General features: G+C 39.6%; 1 protein-coding gene across 1 annotated transcript; it reads left to right on the top strand.

Moving 5' to 3' along the window:
* The first annotated feature begins 36 nt into the window (after nt 1-36).
* On the top strand, nt 37-17,474 carry PPP2CA (protein phosphatase 2 catalytic subunit alpha). The gene is made up of 7 exons (XM_057541214.1): nt 37-352; nt 9,789-9,998; nt 12,761-12,934; nt 13,508-13,597; nt 14,128-14,289; nt 15,857-15,975; nt 16,713-17,474. The coding sequence occupies exons 1-7, from the start codon at nt 251-253 to the stop codon at nt 16,783-16,785; spliced, it is 930 nt and encodes a 309-aa protein (XP_057397197.1). The 5' UTR covers nt 37-250; the 3' UTR covers nt 16,786-17,474.
* The last annotated feature ends 1,816 nt before the right edge of the window (nt 17,475-19,290 follow it).

The raw sequence follows: 19,290 nt of genomic DNA, 5'->3' as shown, positions 1-19,290 counted from the left end.
GGGCGTGACGTCACCACGCCGGCGGCCGCCATTACAGAGAGCAGAGCTCCGGGGCTAGAGTGAGTGGAGGACGGCCGCGGCCGGTGGCCGAGCACGGAGGGGTGAGCCAGCGGGCCAGCGCTAGCGCCGAGCAACCGCCAGTACCCGCACAAGTACCCCGGGAACCGGCGGCGGCGTGTGCGTGTGGCCCGTGTGCGGGCGGCGGCGCGGGAGGAGAGCGGAGCGGCAGCCGGTTCGGGCGGGTGGCATCATGGACGAGAAGGTGTTCACCAAGGAGCTGGACCAGTGGGTCGAGCAGCTGAACGAGTGCAAGCAGCTGTCCGAGTCCCAGGTCAAGAGCCTCTGCGAGAAGGTGAGCTGCACCTCGGATGCGGGAGCCGCGGCGGGCCGAGCCCGCAGAGAAGGAGGCGGCCATGGGGAGGGTGCAACATGGCGGAGGCCCCGGCCCCCCGAGCCTCCCAGACCGGCGCCCGGCGCGGCCCGGCGGCGGCTCCCGGGCGACCCGGCGCCCTCTGCCTCCCGCGCAGGGATTGGTTGTCGTTGCCACCGCCGCCTAAAATGGCGCCGTTCGCCCAACTTCGGGGCTTCAGAGCTTCCCGGCCTTGGCACGGGGCGAGGTGGCTGTGGGGAGCGGAGACCCTGTGGGTCAGGGTTGGGGACGGTTTTGAGATGTAGGTAAGAGGACTTGAGTTCTATGGCCTGGGAGTGGGGCCTGGGACTCAGGTGAGTAAGAGGCTTTTTACTTGTACTCAGACCTAATTCTTAGGTTCAGAGCTGTCCAGAAGCTCCCCGAACGGCAAGCTTATAGACCAGATCCTAGGACCTCTCTAAAGGTCACACAGCTTTAGTACTGTCTTGGGTGGTTTGTGTTAAACTCACCGAGATATCTTTTCCAGAGACTTATTTGAAGCGTGTTTTTAAAGAATGTCAAAATGAATTTCTAACCTAGTTTCTACGAATGTCATGGTGGTAGTCATAGGGAGGAGTGTAACTTATTTTTCATAGTTGGAAGAAATGGAGAATTTGGTGAGTCATACTACATAAGGAACTTTGGGATTGGAAATCAAGTGTCAGTTTATGATTTATATGCCGACTCAAATGGGGTAGTGTGAAACGCTTCTCTAAGTCTAACGTACTTGGCATTTTGCCATTTCTTTTTAAAACGAGCAACGTAAACTATAAGCAAATTTTTGTATTCTGGCTCTTGGAAAAGTTGTTTGTATATTTGTGACTTTAAATAGTGGTAGTAATGATAAGAATAGTTGTCGATTGAGCTTTTACAGTATCCCAGATATTGTGCTTAGTGTTTAAATAATTTATCTCACAGGTGTTGAAAATGGAATGTTGTAGTCTATTTTAGTAAGTCCGTTTTAAATTACCTAATTCTGATTTGTTTTTTCCAAGGAGCTGGGGAAACAGATAGCTTGTTGGGTTTTAGTCTTATAATTCAGTTTCCTAAATAGAGAAAATGATGAGCTCCACCATGAATGTTTCAATTTACCTTTTCAAAATTAACTTTGCAGCATTTCTTTTTAGTTCCACAGAATTGTGGGATATCATATTAGCATTTTGTATTAGTGAAGAGTTATTGGAAAGCAATTATGCTGACTTGTTTGTGGCTTGATGTGAGAATTAGGTTCATGAGTTTGATGTATATGCTCCTAAAACCGGCTTTTTCAGAAACTCTTCTGTGAATAATTGCAATTTAAGTTAGTCTAACTCAGATTTATTTATCCTGTGCTTCGACAGAACTCTCCTGTTGATGAGGTGGTACATCATTTTTTGGAGCTGAATTTTAATGGTAACAATGTAGAGTCTTTTGTTGCTTCTTGGTCCTTAATTTGCTTCCATCAAATGAGGATAATATTTATTTTAAAGGTTTAGAAATAGGCTTTTAAAAATTATTTAATGTATAGTGTTAGGTCTTAGTTTCTAGGTACCATAAGTGATGATTTTAATGACTTCTAAGGTTGAGTTTTTACTCTGTTTAAGACTTTGAGTCAGTAGTTGGCTAGATGACTAGTTATTTGTGTAGAAAACATCGCAAGAGAGCAGTGATGTAATTGGAAGACCACTGGACTGTGAGTTAGAACTGGACACTAGTCCTCTTTCTGCCACTAACTAATTGTGATTGACCTTGAGGCAACCACTTCACTTGGTCCACGTTTTCCTGTCTATAAACTAGAATTAAAATATATGTTCCAAGGTTCCTTCTAATCTTAGATTATACAGTTCCATTTTAAATTAGTACTTTGTGTTTAAATATTGAATACTTACTGGATATCCAAGATTGCTTACTTTTATGAGATGAATGAAAAGCAGTGAAAAATAATCATGCTTATTCTCAAGGAGCCTGAATCTAGTTGGAAGTCAGTAGTAGATGGAACACAGAAGTAGAGGGTTTGTGTTGGAGACAACAGAGGATAATACTGGAGTTACAGTGGGGTGGCTGAAGCTTGATCCATCTGGTAAATGGTCGTTGTTTGCCACGTGTTTGTAAAACTAAGATGTAGTGAGGTTAATCAATTTATGCTGAAATCTCCATTGCTCATCTACTGTGTCAAGATTTTAATTCTTAGAGCCAAAAAAAAGGAGAAAATATTTGAAGCTAGATTTCCAAAACATGAATCCTTTTGGGGGGCTATCACACAGCCTTCAAACTGTTTGTAACTTGTAAGTATTCCAACTTTTGGAGCATTATTAACCTTCCAAACTAAGTTAATTTGAAGGCAGCTTTTTAGGTATATGGGATAAGTTAGGGTGCATGACTTGAAACATCTTTTGTACAAATCTTTTTAGTGAAGCAAAAGTTCTCATTACTATAATAGTTTTTTTTTTTAAAGAGACGATACTTGGTGGAGATAGCTATTTGGTAATAGTTGATAATTCCTTTGATTATAAGAAGGAAAGTGTGTTTATAGACAAGGGTGGATATGGTTTTTATGTTATTAATTAGTTAAGCTATTTTCCCCCAAGATGTGATTAAAGTCTATATCAAAGACAGGGTTGTTGTGTGTGCAATGTACCTTTTCATTTTGGGGATCATAATTTGTTGGTTGTTTAAAAATTTGTTGTGAGTGAAGCAGTTTTGCCTATAGTCAACAGCTCTGTAGTCATTTGCTACACCTGTATAACTGGACTGGTATGTTTCCATCTACCTATGGGAAGAAGTAAATAGTATCAGCTTGTTTTTGCTTTAACCATAGTAAACAGTCTTTTGTTATGTTCAGCAGTGGTTTCATTTAGGTATGATTTTTGGCTTTGTGCTTTCATGTCTTACCAAACTTGTGGAGAATGTTGTTTGATAGCCAGATTTTTTTTTCCAAAGGAGTTCTTTACCTAGGTATGCTGTTTTCCATTGCTCTACAAGCACTATAAATAAAATGCAGTATGAGTCTTCCTGCTAGTTGGATGACCTGCAAGTACTTGACCAAGGTTAAATTCCTATATGAAATGGGTAATATATTTGAGTCTGTATGTGTGTTTAATTTAAAAGGTGGTTTGGCTTAGTTCCATAAAGGTAATTTGAATATTGAGAACAAGCAGTTGTGGGGGGAGCATGATACAGAATATTGTTTTCATCATTCTTTCACATACACAGTTCTCTTAACAGGTTTATGAGACAATTATCCTCAGTTAGAGATGGAAACCACAGCTCAGAAAGATAAAGTGACTTGACTACAGGGGCTAAATTGAGATTGCCTAGGTTTATGGTTTGTAAGCCCAGTGTTTTAGCCTTGCTTCACAGCCCCCTTCTCTTTTTTGAGGTAGTGTTAATAATGAAGACGCAGATGAATTGGGGGCAGACTGAACTGTAGAATCAACAGCTCTGTAAAAGAAAGCATATTTGTTCTTTAAAGCTTCCTATTCACGTCACATACTGTTGTCCCACTCTCTCCTGGAGGAGGAAACAGGACTTATTTTTCAATGTTGGACGTGGCTAACTGCATTTGTCTCTCAAATAAGATAAGTGAGATGATAAACCCCAGTTAATTTTCTATGTATTCTCAGATACTGTAAATCATGATCCAGAGACCGAGTTCTAAAATATTCTAGTAAAGTGTAACTGACATTTATATTGTTCATTAAGCTTGTTAAAATGCCCTTCTTTTTATCCTCATAGCTTCCACAGTCAAGGCTATTTGCCTGTGTGTATTCTTTGATCTCCCAGGCATGAAGCGGTAGTGCAGTTGATTTTGAGTTGACTTAATGAGGAAACACCAAAAAGGTGACAGTTCTTCTGTTCAGACACACAAGTTCCCCCCACGCCCTGCCCCACTCTGCCTTTGTTTTCTCTATCAGAGCCAAGAGTTCTGTGTCTGCAAATATGGGCAATAGGACTAAGGTGAAACTCATGCTATAGAAAGAATGATGGGCACTGGAACAGCATTTGAGTTAACAGTAGTCTGGTGTTCTTTTTTTCCTCTATCTCATTGTAAGTCAGGTTTGTCAGTTACCTGTGGAGTATTACTTGTTTAGTTTGGAGGAGATAAGCTAGGAAAACCAGGAGACATTGGGTTTGGGTTGATGCATGGTGGAGAGGGTTGGTGTGTTTTGTTTGTTTTTGTAAATTTATTTATTTATATTTGGCTGCGTTGGGTCTTTGCTGCTGTAGGCTTTCTCTAGTTGCAGCGAGTGGGGGCTACTCTTTGTTGCGGTGCGTGGGCTTCTCATTGCTGTGGCTTCTCTTGTCGCGGAGCACGGGCTCTAGGTGCGCAGGCTTCAGGAGTTGTGGCTCGTGGGCTCTAGAGCGAAGGCTCAGTAGTGGCGCACTCACGGGCTTAGTTACTCCGCGGCATGTGGGATCTTCCCATACCAGGGCTCGAACCCGTGTTCCTCTGCAATGGCAGGTGGATTCTTAACCACTGCGCCACCAGGGAAGTCCCAGAGAGGGGTCTGTTTTGAGGGTGCTGAGGAGAGGTAGGAAAAGTTATGTGTGGCATAGAACCACCCCCCACCCCTTACCGTTTTCTTTATACGTTGACCGGTTTTTCTTATTTTTACCTTTTTCCTTATCCATTTCACATTACCATCCTTTTCTGAAAAAACCCTCAACCTGCTCTCTCCTACACAAGTGAGATCTGAAATGGACTAGAACTGGGAAGGGGAAAGATTTTGGTTGTTGTTTAAAATAGGCTTTCTTTCAGCTTCTGGAGCAGAAGTTGTAGAAGAGGCTGACAGAGGTCTGGTTGCCAGTAAATGGCTGCGGGTGGGGGTGGGGCCTGAAAAAACTGAAGAGCAATCTGGGATTAACAGCTTAATTTCTTCACAATACATGGTTGCTATTGGTATTGTGGTTTGGAATGGATAAACAAAGCAGTGACAGAGACGTATCTGCATCTGGGTATTTTCTAAACTGTACGTGACCAGCTGGCCAGTCACTCTGGCACACCCTGTCCCCACCTCTGCCTTAGTCATTTAGTTACTACCACCAATGGGAATTTTTACCTTTCTGTTGTTGAGGGGCCGGAAAGAAGGTTGAGAACCTTTGTTCTAGAGTGCACCTGGAAGACAAACATTAGATTACCTAGATAGTCACGCAAAGTGTAGTTCACACAGGTTATGGAGTGTCAGTGATACTGTTAACTGTGACAGTGTACTTTTGTTTTTGGAATACATTCAAACAAAATTTTTTTTATATATATATAAATTTATTTTTTATTTATTTCTCTTTGGCTGTGTTGGGTCTTCGTTGCTGTGTGCGGGCTTCTCGTTGTGGGTCACGGGCTTCTCATTGCGGTGGCTTCTCTTGTCGTGGAGCATGGGCTCTAGGCACGTGGGCTTTAGTAGTTGTGGCTCGCGGGCTCTGGAGCACAGGCTCGGTAGTTGTGGCACATGGGCTTAGTTGCTCCGCGTCAACTGATGGTTGGTGAAGGCCTGGAGGCACTAAAGGTGACTCATTAGAGGTCCCATTGGGTGACCCATAGAGGGGGGTGCTATTAGGTGCTTCTGGGATTTATAAGGCCTGACTCCTGTGATAGAAAAAGAGATGTCTGAGAGAAGCTATGCTATGATTAGTTTTCCTGACTAGAATAATCTTTAATAAGGACGTCTACAGTCTTTTGTTGTGGTGTTCTGGGACTAGTGTATTTTGTGTAGTCATCATCTGAGAGCTGATAAGTTGAGACAAAAACCCAAAAAGTGTGTTTTTAAAAAAAAATTTTTTTTTAATAAACTTATTTATTTTATTTTTACTTTTGGCTGTGTTGGGTCTTCGTTGCTGCGTGCGGGCTCTCTAGTTGTGGCGAGCGGGGGCTACTCTTGGTTGAAGTGCGTGGGCTTCTCATTGCGGTGGCTTCTCTTGTTGTGAAGCATGGGCTCTAGGCACGCGGGCTTCAGTAGTTGTGGCACACGGGCTCTAGAGCGCAGGCTCAGTCGTTGTGGTGCACGGGCTTAGTTGCTCCGCGGCACGTGGGATCTTCCTGGACCAGAGCTCGAACCCTTGTCCCCTGTATTGGCAGGTGGATTCTTAATCACTGAGCCACCAGGGGAGTCCTGCAAATTTCTTTTAAGGAGGACCTATCTTTTCATTCATAGCTGTTTTCATTAGTATGTACTAGGTGCTGAAAACATCAGGCCTGGTATAAATTCCAAACAGGTTTAGTAATGGAATATGCCTAGTGAACTTCTGCTTTTTAGTAATAATAAATTGGGAAGTTGGAATTACTGTAGAGAGATGGATTATATGTATTTCTTAAGAAATATCTCCTTTTGAAACACAGTGGAAATTTTTTCTAAATTTAAAAATGTTAGATGAAATTAATAACTAATATTGCGATGTCAGTGGTTGGTAAATGTCCTGAAATAGGCTTCCCAAAATGTTTGGAGATTTGAAAATAGTGGTTCTTAAACTTGGCTGCACCTAAGAAAGCACTAGTGTAGGGTGGGGAGGGGAGACTTAAAAAAATTATTGACGCTTGGATCCCACAGACAAAGATTCTGACTTAATTGGGAGAGGAGTAGTTTGGGCATCTGGATATTTTTAAAGAGCTTCTCAAGTGATTTTTTAATGTGCCGCTAAGGTTGCATACCACTACCTTAAAACCAGTCCTTGACATCCTTGGTTGTCACTCAAAATGTAATGAGCAATGGCTCATTAGCAACAATTCTCTTAAGATAGTTTCACCCGCATATTGCAGTGTGTTGCCTTCCCTTGACCCAGCCTCCCACTGTACGTTCTGGGACACCATTCCATACTGCTGATCCCACATAGAAGATGCTTAATAAATGTTGATTAGATATATGAAGTAAAACACTTTAAACCCATTCTCAGAACAAATTACTTTTACCTTCTTGGCTTAACTGACTCTCCCTGAGGAAGCCTTTAACCTTCTCTAGTAGCCCTCCCAGGTGGATGGGTTCTGCATCCTTCTATTTGAGGATAAAATTCCCTGTGTTTTTCAGGCTTCTGTCCTTTACCTAGATACCTGGACATTTTTCCTTATGGTTATTACCTGTTATTTCTTCATTCTCCAGAGAACTTGGTACCACTTTCCAGGTCCGTACTGATGCTGTTGTCCTGGCAGACATCCATGACTCTCCCTAAAGATGAGCTGTCTCAGTTTAAGTTCTTGATTCCCTCAAAATATATATTAAGCGTGTGGGGCATTGTTTTAGCGAGGTGCTGTGTAGACAATGGTGGATAAAATGAATCTGGTGATAATTTTTTAAACTGTCACTTTGATTGTTGCATGGAAATTAAATTGGAGGCAGGAAGACTAGAAACAGGGAGTTTATTGTGGAGGCTAGCGCAGTAATCCAGGTTAGTTGATGGTGGCTTGAACCAGGATATTGGCAAAGAAGATAGAAGCATATGGATTGAGATGTTTTGGAAGGAGACTAGGCAAGACTTGTCGGTGGATTGGTCCCTGAATACTGGTGGGTGGCCTTTAAGCTCTACTCCACCTCAGATATCCATATCCACAGCCCTACCTCTGAAATCCTTAATTCACTAATCAAATTTTCTGCCAGTGGATCTTTGTTTTAATACTACTTTTTGTTTGTTTTGTTTTGTTAGTTTATTTTTATTTATTTATTTTTGGCTGTGTTGGGTCTTCGTTTCTGTGCGAGGGCTTTCTCTAGTTGTGGCAAGCGGGGGCCACTCTTCATCGCAGTGCGCGGGCCTCTCACTCTTGCGGCCTCTCTTGTTGCGGAGCACAGGCTCCAGACACGCAGGCTCAGTAGCTGTGGCTCATGGGCCTAGTTGCTCCACGGCATGTGGGATCTTCCCAGACCAGGGCTCGAACTCGTGTCCCCTGCATTAGCAGGCAGATTCTCAACCACTGCACCACCAGGGAAGCCCTTTAATACTACTTTGATTAGACTTGTTTTCAGTCCATATCCATGCTCCATTCTCCTCCTACATTTCCTAGCTGGGTGACCAACTGTCATCATGGTTTGCCTGGGTACAACTGAGGCGTTTCTTGGGATACAGGACTATCAGTGCTAAAAACCAGGGTAGTTTGTTAACCTGCCCCCACCCCAGTCTGCTCTCTTCTCTACTCTTGCATGCTATGCTTTAGCCATGTTAACTTTTTCTGCTTAACTCCTTGGACTTTATACACATGATTGCATCTGCCGGTGTTTGATGTCCTCCGGTTTCCTACTCCCATCCCTACTCCCATTCCGTTTCTGTAGCTCCCGCCCATTATTTGCACCTCAGGCAGTTTTCATAGCTCTCAGTTTTTGTGAGCCCGGAACACTGCTGCTTACTCTAGCATGTCTTAGCACTTGGCCCTTTCTTTTGTAATGATCTTTTATTGTCTGCCTCTCCTGCTCCACTGTGTACGTTTATGGGCTGTCTTGTTTGTTGTGATATCTTAAAAAGTGGCCTCCACCAGTTACTCTCTCCCTTTCTTCCATGGCACTTAATACAGTCTGTACTTTGTTACTTGGTTACTTGTTTGTGGTCGTTCCCCTGTACCCCCTCCCCAGCCCTAGTGTGGGAATGATCTATCTTTATCTTGTTCACTATACCTCCAGGGGCTAACACAGGGCCTGGCACAAAGTATCACTCATGGTTGAGCAAACGAATGATTATCTCCCAGTTCTCTTTACAGTTTTTGGCATACAGTAAATGATCAATAAATGTGTGTTGAAATGAATAAAAGAGTTTCTACGGAGTGGAATATTATGTTGCTCTTAAAAGTGATGTTTCGATGTTTGAATTTGTGGTTACATGGGGGAATGCATAGGATGCCAAACAGTTTTCTGAAAGCAGCATAAAAACCATGTATATTGAATAGTCACAATTGTAAAATAAGAAGTTTATGTTTTGATATAAAGAGTGTAAAAAACCCAAAATACAGACAAAATTTTAATGTCTTCCAAAAATCTTTTTTTTAAAGTAGGACTAAGAAATCTCTCCTCGTAGCCTGGAATCCTAGAGTGCATTGTAGTTAGAACTCTAAAGCTAGGGAACTAGGTACCTGAGTGTCTTGCTCCATTTTCATTGATCCTACATGGCTGCTAATAATGATCTCTTTAGCACTTACACAGCAACTGATAGATCTAAAACTCATGATACTGATGAGAGGAATGGGACTATGTATCTTGATACATGTTTTTTTTTCTAGGTATCAGAGGTGAGATAGCTGGTGGATAGGTTCCAGGCATCGTCTTGCCCTCTTATTTTAATGGGATTGTAATTGTTTGCAATTTGATCTTATGCTGAGTCTGCCCTTTAAAGCTGTATTAAGGGTAACTTAAACATATCTTATGTGTAATTAAACATCTTTGTTAATGTTGTTTAATGTGAAATGTCTTGGTTTATTTTTCTCTATCTGTAGGCTAAAGAAATCCTGACAAAAGAATCCAATGTGCAAGAAGTTCGATGTCCAGTCACTGTCTGTGGAGATGTGCATGGGCAATTTCATGATCTCATGGAACTGTTTAGAATTGGTGGCAAATCGCCAGATACAAATTACTTGTTTATGGGAGATTATGTTGACAGAGGATATTATTCAGTTGAAACAGTTACTCTGCTTGTAGCTCTTAAGGTAATTTCAATTTTATGTTTGAGCATTTTGAATTGGGTATGGCAGTCCTCTTGAATGTCCTTTTTTTCCCAGTGATTCGTGGTTTTCTGCATCTGCATGTTAGCTTTTAGAATAAATCCCCACATTTAGGAATTTAGATATTCAGGTTTGGGACTTAATAAATCATACGTCTATCTTCATTCTGAATGAGGGAATGGTACAGAATAAAAACAAGAAGGTTATTTTCTAAGGAAGAAAATGCCTCAGTCAGATGATTTAAAAATGCCAGAAAGCTGATTAAATAGAAATTTTAGTTCAGTAATTTGGGATATGAGAGGCAATATAATTATTTTTCTAGATATTTTTGAAGTATTTTAAAGGGGCAAAATATTTCAAATATTGGCATGTTTATATCCTTTGACACAATAATCGTATAATTGTGCAGAGGAAGAAGTTTAAGAGGAAGAGAGCTTTACTTACATGAAAACATAAATTGTAGTATCTTAAATATAAGAGAAAGAATTGATATAAATATCTAATGGTAAGTGAATATCTAAATTATGGTTTATCTCAATGGAATAGTTTGCAGCCATTAAACATGACATAATCTAGAACAATAGAAATGATAATTAAAGAAAGCATGTTGTTTTATACCAGTTGTAGCTCTGGGAGATATACAGAGATCTGAAGGTGAAACACAAAACGGTAAAAAGCTTTTTTGAGATGACCTTTCTCCCTTAAAAGAAATTATTTGACTTTATTTTTGGGGAGATGATTTTATTTTAAAGAATATGTAGAATGGTAAGATGGCTGCCAGCATCTTCTAGTACTAGAGAAGCAATGAGATGTGGTTTTGGCAAGAGCTGAATTTTAGGCAGTTAACAAAGTGTAAGTGTTCATGAAGCTACGGGTCTGAATCATGTAAAGTGCTACAAAACATTTTTGGAGATCATTATGTTCTGCATCTGTAAATTGAAGGAGTTGAATTAAATGATGGAAAGTTTCTGCAGTGACTCTAGATGCTATGAAAGCAGCCTTGCAAGCTAACCTGCACTTAAAGCCCAGGATGAATCCCAGTGCTCAGAGGAGGAATAAATATGCTACCTTTAAGAGTTTATGTTTGAATGTGTTATGAGCTGAATTGTGCCACCACCACCCCTTCCCCAAATTCATATGTTGCAGTCCTAACTCCCAGTACCTCAGAATGTGACTGTTTTGGAGGTGGGGCCTTTAAAGAGGTAATTAAGGTAAAACGAGGTCATACAGGTGACCCCTAATCCAATATGACTGGTGTCCTTATAAGAAGAGATTAGGACACATACAGAGGGAAGATGAGAAGACACATGGAGAAGATGGCCGTTATCTAGCCAAAGAAGAGATGCCTTCAGAAGGAACCAACCCTGCTGACACCTTGATCTTGATCTTGGACTTCTATCCTCTAGAACTGTGAGGAAATAAATTTCTGTTGTTTAAGCCTTCCAGTCTGTGGTACCTTGTATGGTAGCCCTAGCAGGCTTAATACAGGGGAAAGGAAACGTAAGCAAATAGTGCTGGAACAGTTGGGCATCCATATGCAAAAAATGAAGTTAGCTACCTCATACCTTACAAATGGATCAACGTCAATCATAGATCTAAATATGAGTGCTAAAACTGTGAAACTTCTAAAATAAAACATAAAAAATCTTTGTAACCTTGGGTTTGGCAAAGGTGTCTTAGATATGATACCAAAAACATAAGCCATTAAAAAACTGATAAATTAGACTTCATAAAAATTGATTTTTTGTCCTTCAAAAGACATCACTAAGAAAAAAGTACTTGTATTCATATATATTTTTTTAAAACCTATAACAAGACATAATTTTTAAGTGGACAAAATATTTGGATAGATGTTTCACCCAAGAAGATATATGAATGGTCATTAATTAAGCACATGAAAAGATGCTCAAACCTTAGTCATCAGGGAAATGCAAATTAAAGTCAGAATCAGGCCCATTAGAATGGCTTTCATCAATAAGGCTAGTATAATACCGTATGTTAGTGAGTTTGTTGAAGAGATTAGAAACTTAGGAATCTGTCCAAGAGAAATGAAAGCATATATGCGTAGAGAAAGTTCTTATATGTGGTTTGATCATAGCAACATTATTCATAATAGCCAAAAACTGCGGACAATCCAAATGTTCAGTCTACTGGTGAATAAAAAACCAAAATACGGTATAGCCATACAATGGAATACTGTGCAGAGCGGTAAGATGAGACAGACCACTGATCCATTCACAGATGAGTCTAAAAAATATTCTGCTAAGTGAAAGAAGCCACACACACAAAAAAACTACATATTGTATTGATTCCATTTATATGAAATTTCTAGAAAAGCAAATCTCAAGAGACAAAGTATCAGTAGTTGCTGAGAGTGGGAGTCGGGAGTGATTGCAGACAGGCACGAGGGATCTTTTTGGGTTAATGGAAAGGTTCTAAAACTGGATTGTAATGGTTGTTGTATAATGTAATAAAAAAACTCATGGATGGAGTTTTGCAGCTGATGATTATGCGTGGGATAAAGTTGGTGGTAGTGAGAGTTTGATTTTAGTTGAAATGGGGTTGGCAGATACCCCATGGGATAAATGATCTGTAGGTGTGATTTCACTTTTGTGTGATGTGGGGGTGTGGGAGGTTTTTTCCAGCAAAGTTGGAATTCTGTATTTCCCTGTAGAATGTTTGCTTGATTTTTATTTGGTTTTTGAAGGAGCCAGCCGTTCATGTTGTTTTCAACTTTGTTGTTTCAGGTTCGTTACCGTGAACGCATCACCATTCTTCGAGGAAATCATGAGAGCAGACAGATCACACAAGTATATGGTTTCTATGATGAGTGTTTACGGAAGTATGGAAATGCAAATGTTTGGAAATATTTTACAGATCTTTTTGACTATCTTCCTCTCACTGCCTTGGTGGATGGGCAGGTATGTAGGTCTTCTTAAAACTTACATTGCCGATTATTTTCAAGGATCTGCTTTCTTAATTTAGGTGACAGTAACTTATTTTTCCATCCTCACATCCCTTTGAGGTTTTTCTTTGAAGTGCCTTCTTTGTGAGGGGCACTGAACTATATGTTGGGACCACAGGGGGATGGAAGATGTAGCCCGTCCATCCTCTTGGGCTGTTTCTGGACATGTTGGGGAGATGTAATTAGCTATTTACTGGTCCCAGTAGAGCAGTGCACATAAGAAACTGCAAGGAAATTCTGTGAGAAGAAAGATAATTGTCTATGATGAGGGTAAGGTCAGAGAAATGTTTTCTTAGAAGAGCTGATTGGGATTTGGGAGCAGTAGGGATGGTTTATCAGGAAGAAAGGGAGTGTATTCCATAGTTTAGAGTGGGAGGCAAGAAAGAAAGATCTGCAGAAACAAGCCTGGTTCTGGCAGAACACAGAAACACCAGCAGGGCCGAGTGATGTGGGCTACAGCCTGCAGCTTAGTCCAGAATGTTTGTAGTTTATTTTAAATGAGGGTAATGTTGTAAACCACTCTTTTCAGATCTTCTGTCTACATGGTGGCCTCTCACCATCCATAGATACACTGGATCACATCAGAGCACTTGATCGCCTACAAGAAGTTCCCCATGAGGTATTGACCTTATTTTTGGTAATAAAATCTTTTCTTTTCAAAAAACTTTTTAGAGAAAGGAAATATTTAATTGTAACTTAGTTCATTGTATGTATTTTCTTGTTTAATTCTCAAAAATGATCATGTGGTGTGAACACTCTTGTTGACCCCATTCTTCAGAAGCTAACGTTAAGAAACCTACCAAGATCACAACAGCTCTGGGACTGGGTTTAGGACCTAGGTGTTGGTTGTCTTAAGAGCTTCTGCCTTAAGTTACTAAACTCTACTGCCTAACATTGAAATTTGCATACACTAGGCAGATTAATTAGTTAGGGCTTGTTGCTACTGGGACTCACTGATGTAGGCTCTGCCTCTTAAAGACATCTGGAAATAGTTTCTTATTTATTTGACTCTATCTGCAAAACCTTTTACCATTTTCAGCAAACACCATTCAAAAAGTGACTTAGTAGGGTGCTGCTCTTGGTGAATTACTCAGATCACATATTAACCAATTTTGCAAAAGGCAATCTAAAATATAACTTGCTTTTTAGGGTCCAATGTGTGACTTGCTATGGTCAGATCCAGATGACCGTGGAGGTTGGGGTATATCTCCTCGAGGAGCTGGTTACACCTTTGGGCAAGATATTTCTGAGACATTTAATCATGCCAATGGCCTCACATTGGTGTCTAGAGCTCATCAGCTGGTGATGGAGGTATGTTCTATTCTTTGACTGATTTGCTTTTTAAGTAAAAATGAAGGAAGATCTTAGGAAATTTTAAATTATATGATATAGTGAGAACATGCCATGTATTCTTCTGATGAATTTGCCATTATAGCCTGAGCCTTTTCAGTAGATGCACACTAGAATTAAAATCTCAAACTTTTGATCCAAATGAAATTCACAGGTAAAATGTTTTCAGAGAATTCTTAATGACTGTAGTAGTGCTTGGGGTTTAAGGCTGGGAAAGTAAGATGGGGGAGAGTGAAAAATAATATTTTATGGTCTCAGTTTTATTTCATGTATTTAACATGTGTATGTATGGAAGAGAGTTTGGGAAGAAATACACCAAAATGTTTAAGTGGTCCTTTGGATGATAGGATTACAGGTGATTTGAAAGAAGAAGCTAAAGGGAAATGGGCTAAATTCTTAGCATAGAACATTGATTAGCATACTTATAAAATTAGGGTCCTATTTAGATTAGTACTAATACAACTGTATTGTGATTATCAATAAAGTCTGACTTTGCTAGAGATAGGGAAAGAAATTTGTGAACAATACTTGAAAAGTAACTCGTGTATTCAGATGGGCTTTGAGAGAATGAGGCTGGAGTTCCTAGAGGCACCTCTCCTTTGTACCTTGGGCAGTACAGGTAATGCCTGTACTGACTGAGGACAGAATTAATAAGGTTCTGGTCTCCAGGAGTATGTATCTGCCTCTACAAGGAATGGCCATATACTCATTCTTGTATCATGTTTAGGGCTGCTGCAATAAGAGAGGCTGAAGAAATGCTGTTATTTACCGAAAGTCGGATATATAAGAAGTAGCTTATCCTTTTCTGATTAGTGATTTTTTTTAGGGATTTTGTTTTTATAGTAGACTACTTTTTTTTTTTTTAATTTATTTATTATTTATGGCTGTATTGGGTCTTCGTTTCTGTGCGAGGGCCCTCTCCAGTTGTGGCAAGCGGGGGCCACTCCTCATCGCGGTGCACGGGCCTCTCACTATCGCGGCCTCTCCTGTTGTGGAGCACAGGCTCCAGACGCGCAGGCTCAGTAATTGTGGCTCACGGGCCCAGTTGCTCCGCGGCATGTGGGATCCTCCCAGACCAGGGCTCGAACCCGTGTCCCCTGCATGGGCAGGCAGACTCTCAACCACTGCGCCACCAGGGAAGCCCCAGTAGACTACTTTTGTACTTTTGGGAAAAAATAAATACATGGTTTTTCTTTTGGTTTTTTTTTTTTTTAAGTTGGGCAGAAGGAGTTCCCTGGTGGTCTAGTGGTTAGGATTCGGTGCTTTCACTGCCATGGCCTGGGTTCATTCCCTCGTCGGGGAACTGAGATCTGAGGTCCCACAAGCTGCACGGCACAGCAAAAAGAAAAAAAAAAAAGTTGTGTGGAGTACAGAAAATTATTAAATCATCCAGAAACAAAGCAATACTTTTTAAAAAGCCTTTTGGGCAGAAGGGGAGATCTTTTTTTCCCCTCTTGAGAGAAGTCACATTTAGTTGTGTAAATAAGGGAGTAAAATAGGGGATTTTTTTCTGTTCTTTTCCTTGTAGGGATATAACTGGTGCCATGACCGAAATGTAGTAACGATTTTCAGTGCCCCAAACTATTGTTATCGTTGCGGAAACCAAGCTGCAATCATGGAACTTGATGATACTCTAAAGTACTCTTTGTAAGTATTTACACTTGAGTCGTTGGTTACCATTATTTGAATATATTAGTTTTAATAGGAAGTTTAACAGTTCAAGAGCTCATGCTAAATCCAGATTCCAATTGGATTTTTAAGTTTCCTTTGAAACACATCAACAGAAACCTAGATCCTAATATGAATTATTAGGGTTTTAACTTTTAAATCCATGTTTTTATTGTAGAGTTAATAAAATATATCCTGAGGATGAGATGATAGGTAACAGTACCTTAGGCTATTTAAACTTTCTTTATTTAGAATCCTTCTTTCAAATGGTCTTAGAAGGAACTACAAATATACAGAAGCATGTCCTCTCTAGCTGAAGTTGCCTTGGTTCTTTGAGGAGGCGTGCAGCTAGAAGACCCTTATTAAATGCATGATTAGGGTTCTCTTACATTAAATTATTGGATGGGGGGGGGAAATGTGTAAAAATCTGCATGGGGATGAAATATACAACATGGGGAATATAGTAATATTGTAATAACTGTATGGTGACAGGTGGTAACTAGACTTACCTAGATCATACTGTAATTAATGTATAGAAATTTCAAAACACTGTGTTGTACATCTGGAACTAAAACAGTGCTGTAAGTCAATTATACTTCAGTTTTTAAAAAAACAAACTATTAAAAAATGTAAAGTCAAAGACTAATATTCTTGATTTTAATTGTCAGTACATTGATGTCTTGGAGTATAAACAACAAATATGTCTTGTTTTTCAGCTTGCAGTTTGACCCAGCACCTCGCAGAGGCGAGCCACATGTTACTCGTCGTACCCCAGACTACTTCCTGTAACGAAATTTTAAACTTGTACAGTATTGCCATGAACCATATTTTGACCTAATGGAAATGGGAAGAGCAACAGTAACTCCACAAAGTGTCAGAGAATAGTTAACATTCAAAAAAACTTGTTTTCACACGGACCAAACAGATGTGCCATATAAAAATACAAAGCCTCTCGTCACCAACAGCCATGACCACTTTAGAATGAGCCAGTTCATTGCATGCTGAAGCGACATTGTTGGTCAAGAAACCAGTTTCTGGCATAGCGCTATTTGTAGTTACTTTGCTTTCTCTGAGAGACTGCAGATAACAAGATGTAAACATTAACACCTCGTGAATACAATTTAACTTCCATTTAGCTATAGCTTTACTCAGCATGACTGTAGATAAGAATAGCAGCAAACAATCATTGGAGCTTAATGAACATTTTTAAAATTAAGTACCAAGGCCTCCCCTCTACTTGTGAGTTTTGAAATCGTTTTGTTTATTTTCAGGGATACTGTTTAATTTAATTGTATGATTTGTCTGCACTCAGTTTATTTCCCCTTCTCAAATCTCAGCCTCCTGTTGTTCTTTGTTACTGTCAGATCCTGGTGAGTTGTTTTGAACAGAACTGTTTTTTTTTCCCTCCCTCCTGTAAGACGATGTTAACTGCACAAGAGCACTGCAGTGTTTTTCATAATAAACTTGTGAACTAAGAACTGAGAAAGTCAAATTTTAATTGTATCAATGGGCAAGACTGGTGCTGTTTATTTAAAAGATACATCAATTGATAAATTTTAGAATTTGTAGAATTCTAGGTAAAGAAAAATAAAAATCAAGGCCACTACATAATCTCTCTCGTAACTCCTTGACATTCTTCAAATGAATTTCAGGACTTATTTGTAGTCCGGATAGTACAATATGTCAGATTGCCAGCATGCTCTTTGTGGGTTCTTCTTCCTGCATATTGTCTGCAAGAAAGGAAATGAAGTCTGTGCTGCTTCAGTAAGACCTGATTGTAAAACCATATAAATCGAGATTTATGTTTTTTAATGAAAAAAGCATGTTTTCAGGTAGAGGTTAACAAACTAATGTATCTACTTATCAGTCACTGCAGTTTCTGGTTATAAATATTGCTATGTGTGTTACGTGGACGCTTTAAGATGATTGACAGAGTGGTAAGTTCTTAACGAATATTTGTACATTACTTGTCATGTGATCTTAAAGTTAAATTTGTCTCAGATAAGGTATAGCTGTTAAAGCATTATCCTGTATTATGCTCTTTAAATGATACTAGTTAAACCAAATAGAAAACTGTTGCTGGATCATGGCTTAGTGTTATGTACATTCACCCAAGGACAAAAATGGCATTTGAAATGAAGTTGCGGTGATAAGCACATACTGAGTTTTTCCCTCCCTGTTATCCTTTGAATAGGATTAGGAAGTTAAAACAGGTTTTCTATGGAAACTAATACTTGATTGTCTTAAGCTACCAGGGTAAACTTCAAGACACTTAATCATTAATTGTGTGGGTATAGTAATAAAAGTTTCTTTGCTTTGTACTGTGTTGAATTTGGAACTGATGAGGAAATTTTTGCATTTTTCTTTCTAAGATGCTTGAAGAAAATACATACACAATATATATATTTTTTAAGTGGTCCACTTTCTATTTTTTTGGTAGCTCGTGGAGTTGATTGTCCAAAAGCCCTTAGTTTTTCCGCATTTCTCCCTTTCATTTTACTCTTTTATGCTTTCATAAGAAATACATCCCTCTGTCTCTTTTTTGTTTTGTCATTTTATGCATTTTCTTTCTGACTGAACAAATAGTTGATTAATGTGCAGTACATAATCCAGTTTCCAGCTGATCTGTTGATAGATACCAAGCAGTGATTTTTCAGGTTCCTGTGATCAAAATTGACTACAAAAGAACGAGTATCTTGTAACTGATGTGTTATTGTCATCCAGGTACAACCTCTCTAAAGTAGACCTTGTGGTTAACAGAAAAGGGCTTGTGGGGACTTCCCTGGTGGTCCAGTGGTTAAGACTCCAGACTTCCACTGCAGGGGGTTAGGGGTTCAGTCCCTGTTTGGGGAAGTAAGATAATGCATGCCATGTGGGGGTGGGGTGGGGCTTGTGGCCAGACTGGCTTGGGTTTAGAATGATTACCGGGGTTTAAACGAATTGGCTAATTGTAGAGAATGATTGGATTTTGGCCATCTAAGCTAGAAAGTGTTAGTAACCTACCTGATTATGAAATGGGTAAAGAAAATGCATTGGTGTAACATTGTAAATCAACTATACTTCAGTAAAAACAAATTTTTTAAAAAAGAAAGGGCATTGGTAAGTATAGTAATTTGCTTTAAAAATATATAATTGCTGTTGCTGATTTCTCAATTAGTAACAGATTAAAATAGAATTTTCAGTTTTACAAAGCTTGTTCAAAAAAAATGAATGTTTTTTAGTGTTCTAGACTGAGGACTTGGAGAAATTTGCTTTGGAACTTAATTTTGTAAGGGTAAAATGAATTGATAAAAT

This window comes from Balaenoptera acutorostrata, chromosome 2 (assembly GCF_949987535.1).
Source record: "Balaenoptera acutorostrata chromosome 2, mBalAcu1.1, whole genome shotgun sequence".
Classification (NCBI taxonomy): Eukaryota; Metazoa; Chordata; class Mammalia; order Artiodactyla; family Balaenopteridae; genus Balaenoptera; species Balaenoptera acutorostrata.
This window is presented reverse-complemented; position numbering and strand designations above follow the sequence as displayed.

What these genes read in the sequence shown, in the direction of transcription:
- PPP2CA (XM_057541214.1), top strand. Translation starts at nt 251, where the DNA reads ATGGACGAGAAGGTGTTCACCAAGGAGCTGGACCAGTGGGTCGAGCAG. An exon ending in TCAAGAGCCTCTGCGAGAAG is followed by an intron (nt 353 to 9,788) that starts GTGAGCTGCACC and finishes CTCTATCTGTAG; the next exon opens with GCTAAAGAAATCCTGACAAA. An exon ending in CTGCCTTGGTGGATGGGCAG is followed by an intron (nt 12,935 to 13,507) that starts GTATGTAGGTCT and finishes CACTCTTTTCAG; the next exon opens with ATCTTCTGTCTACATGGTGG.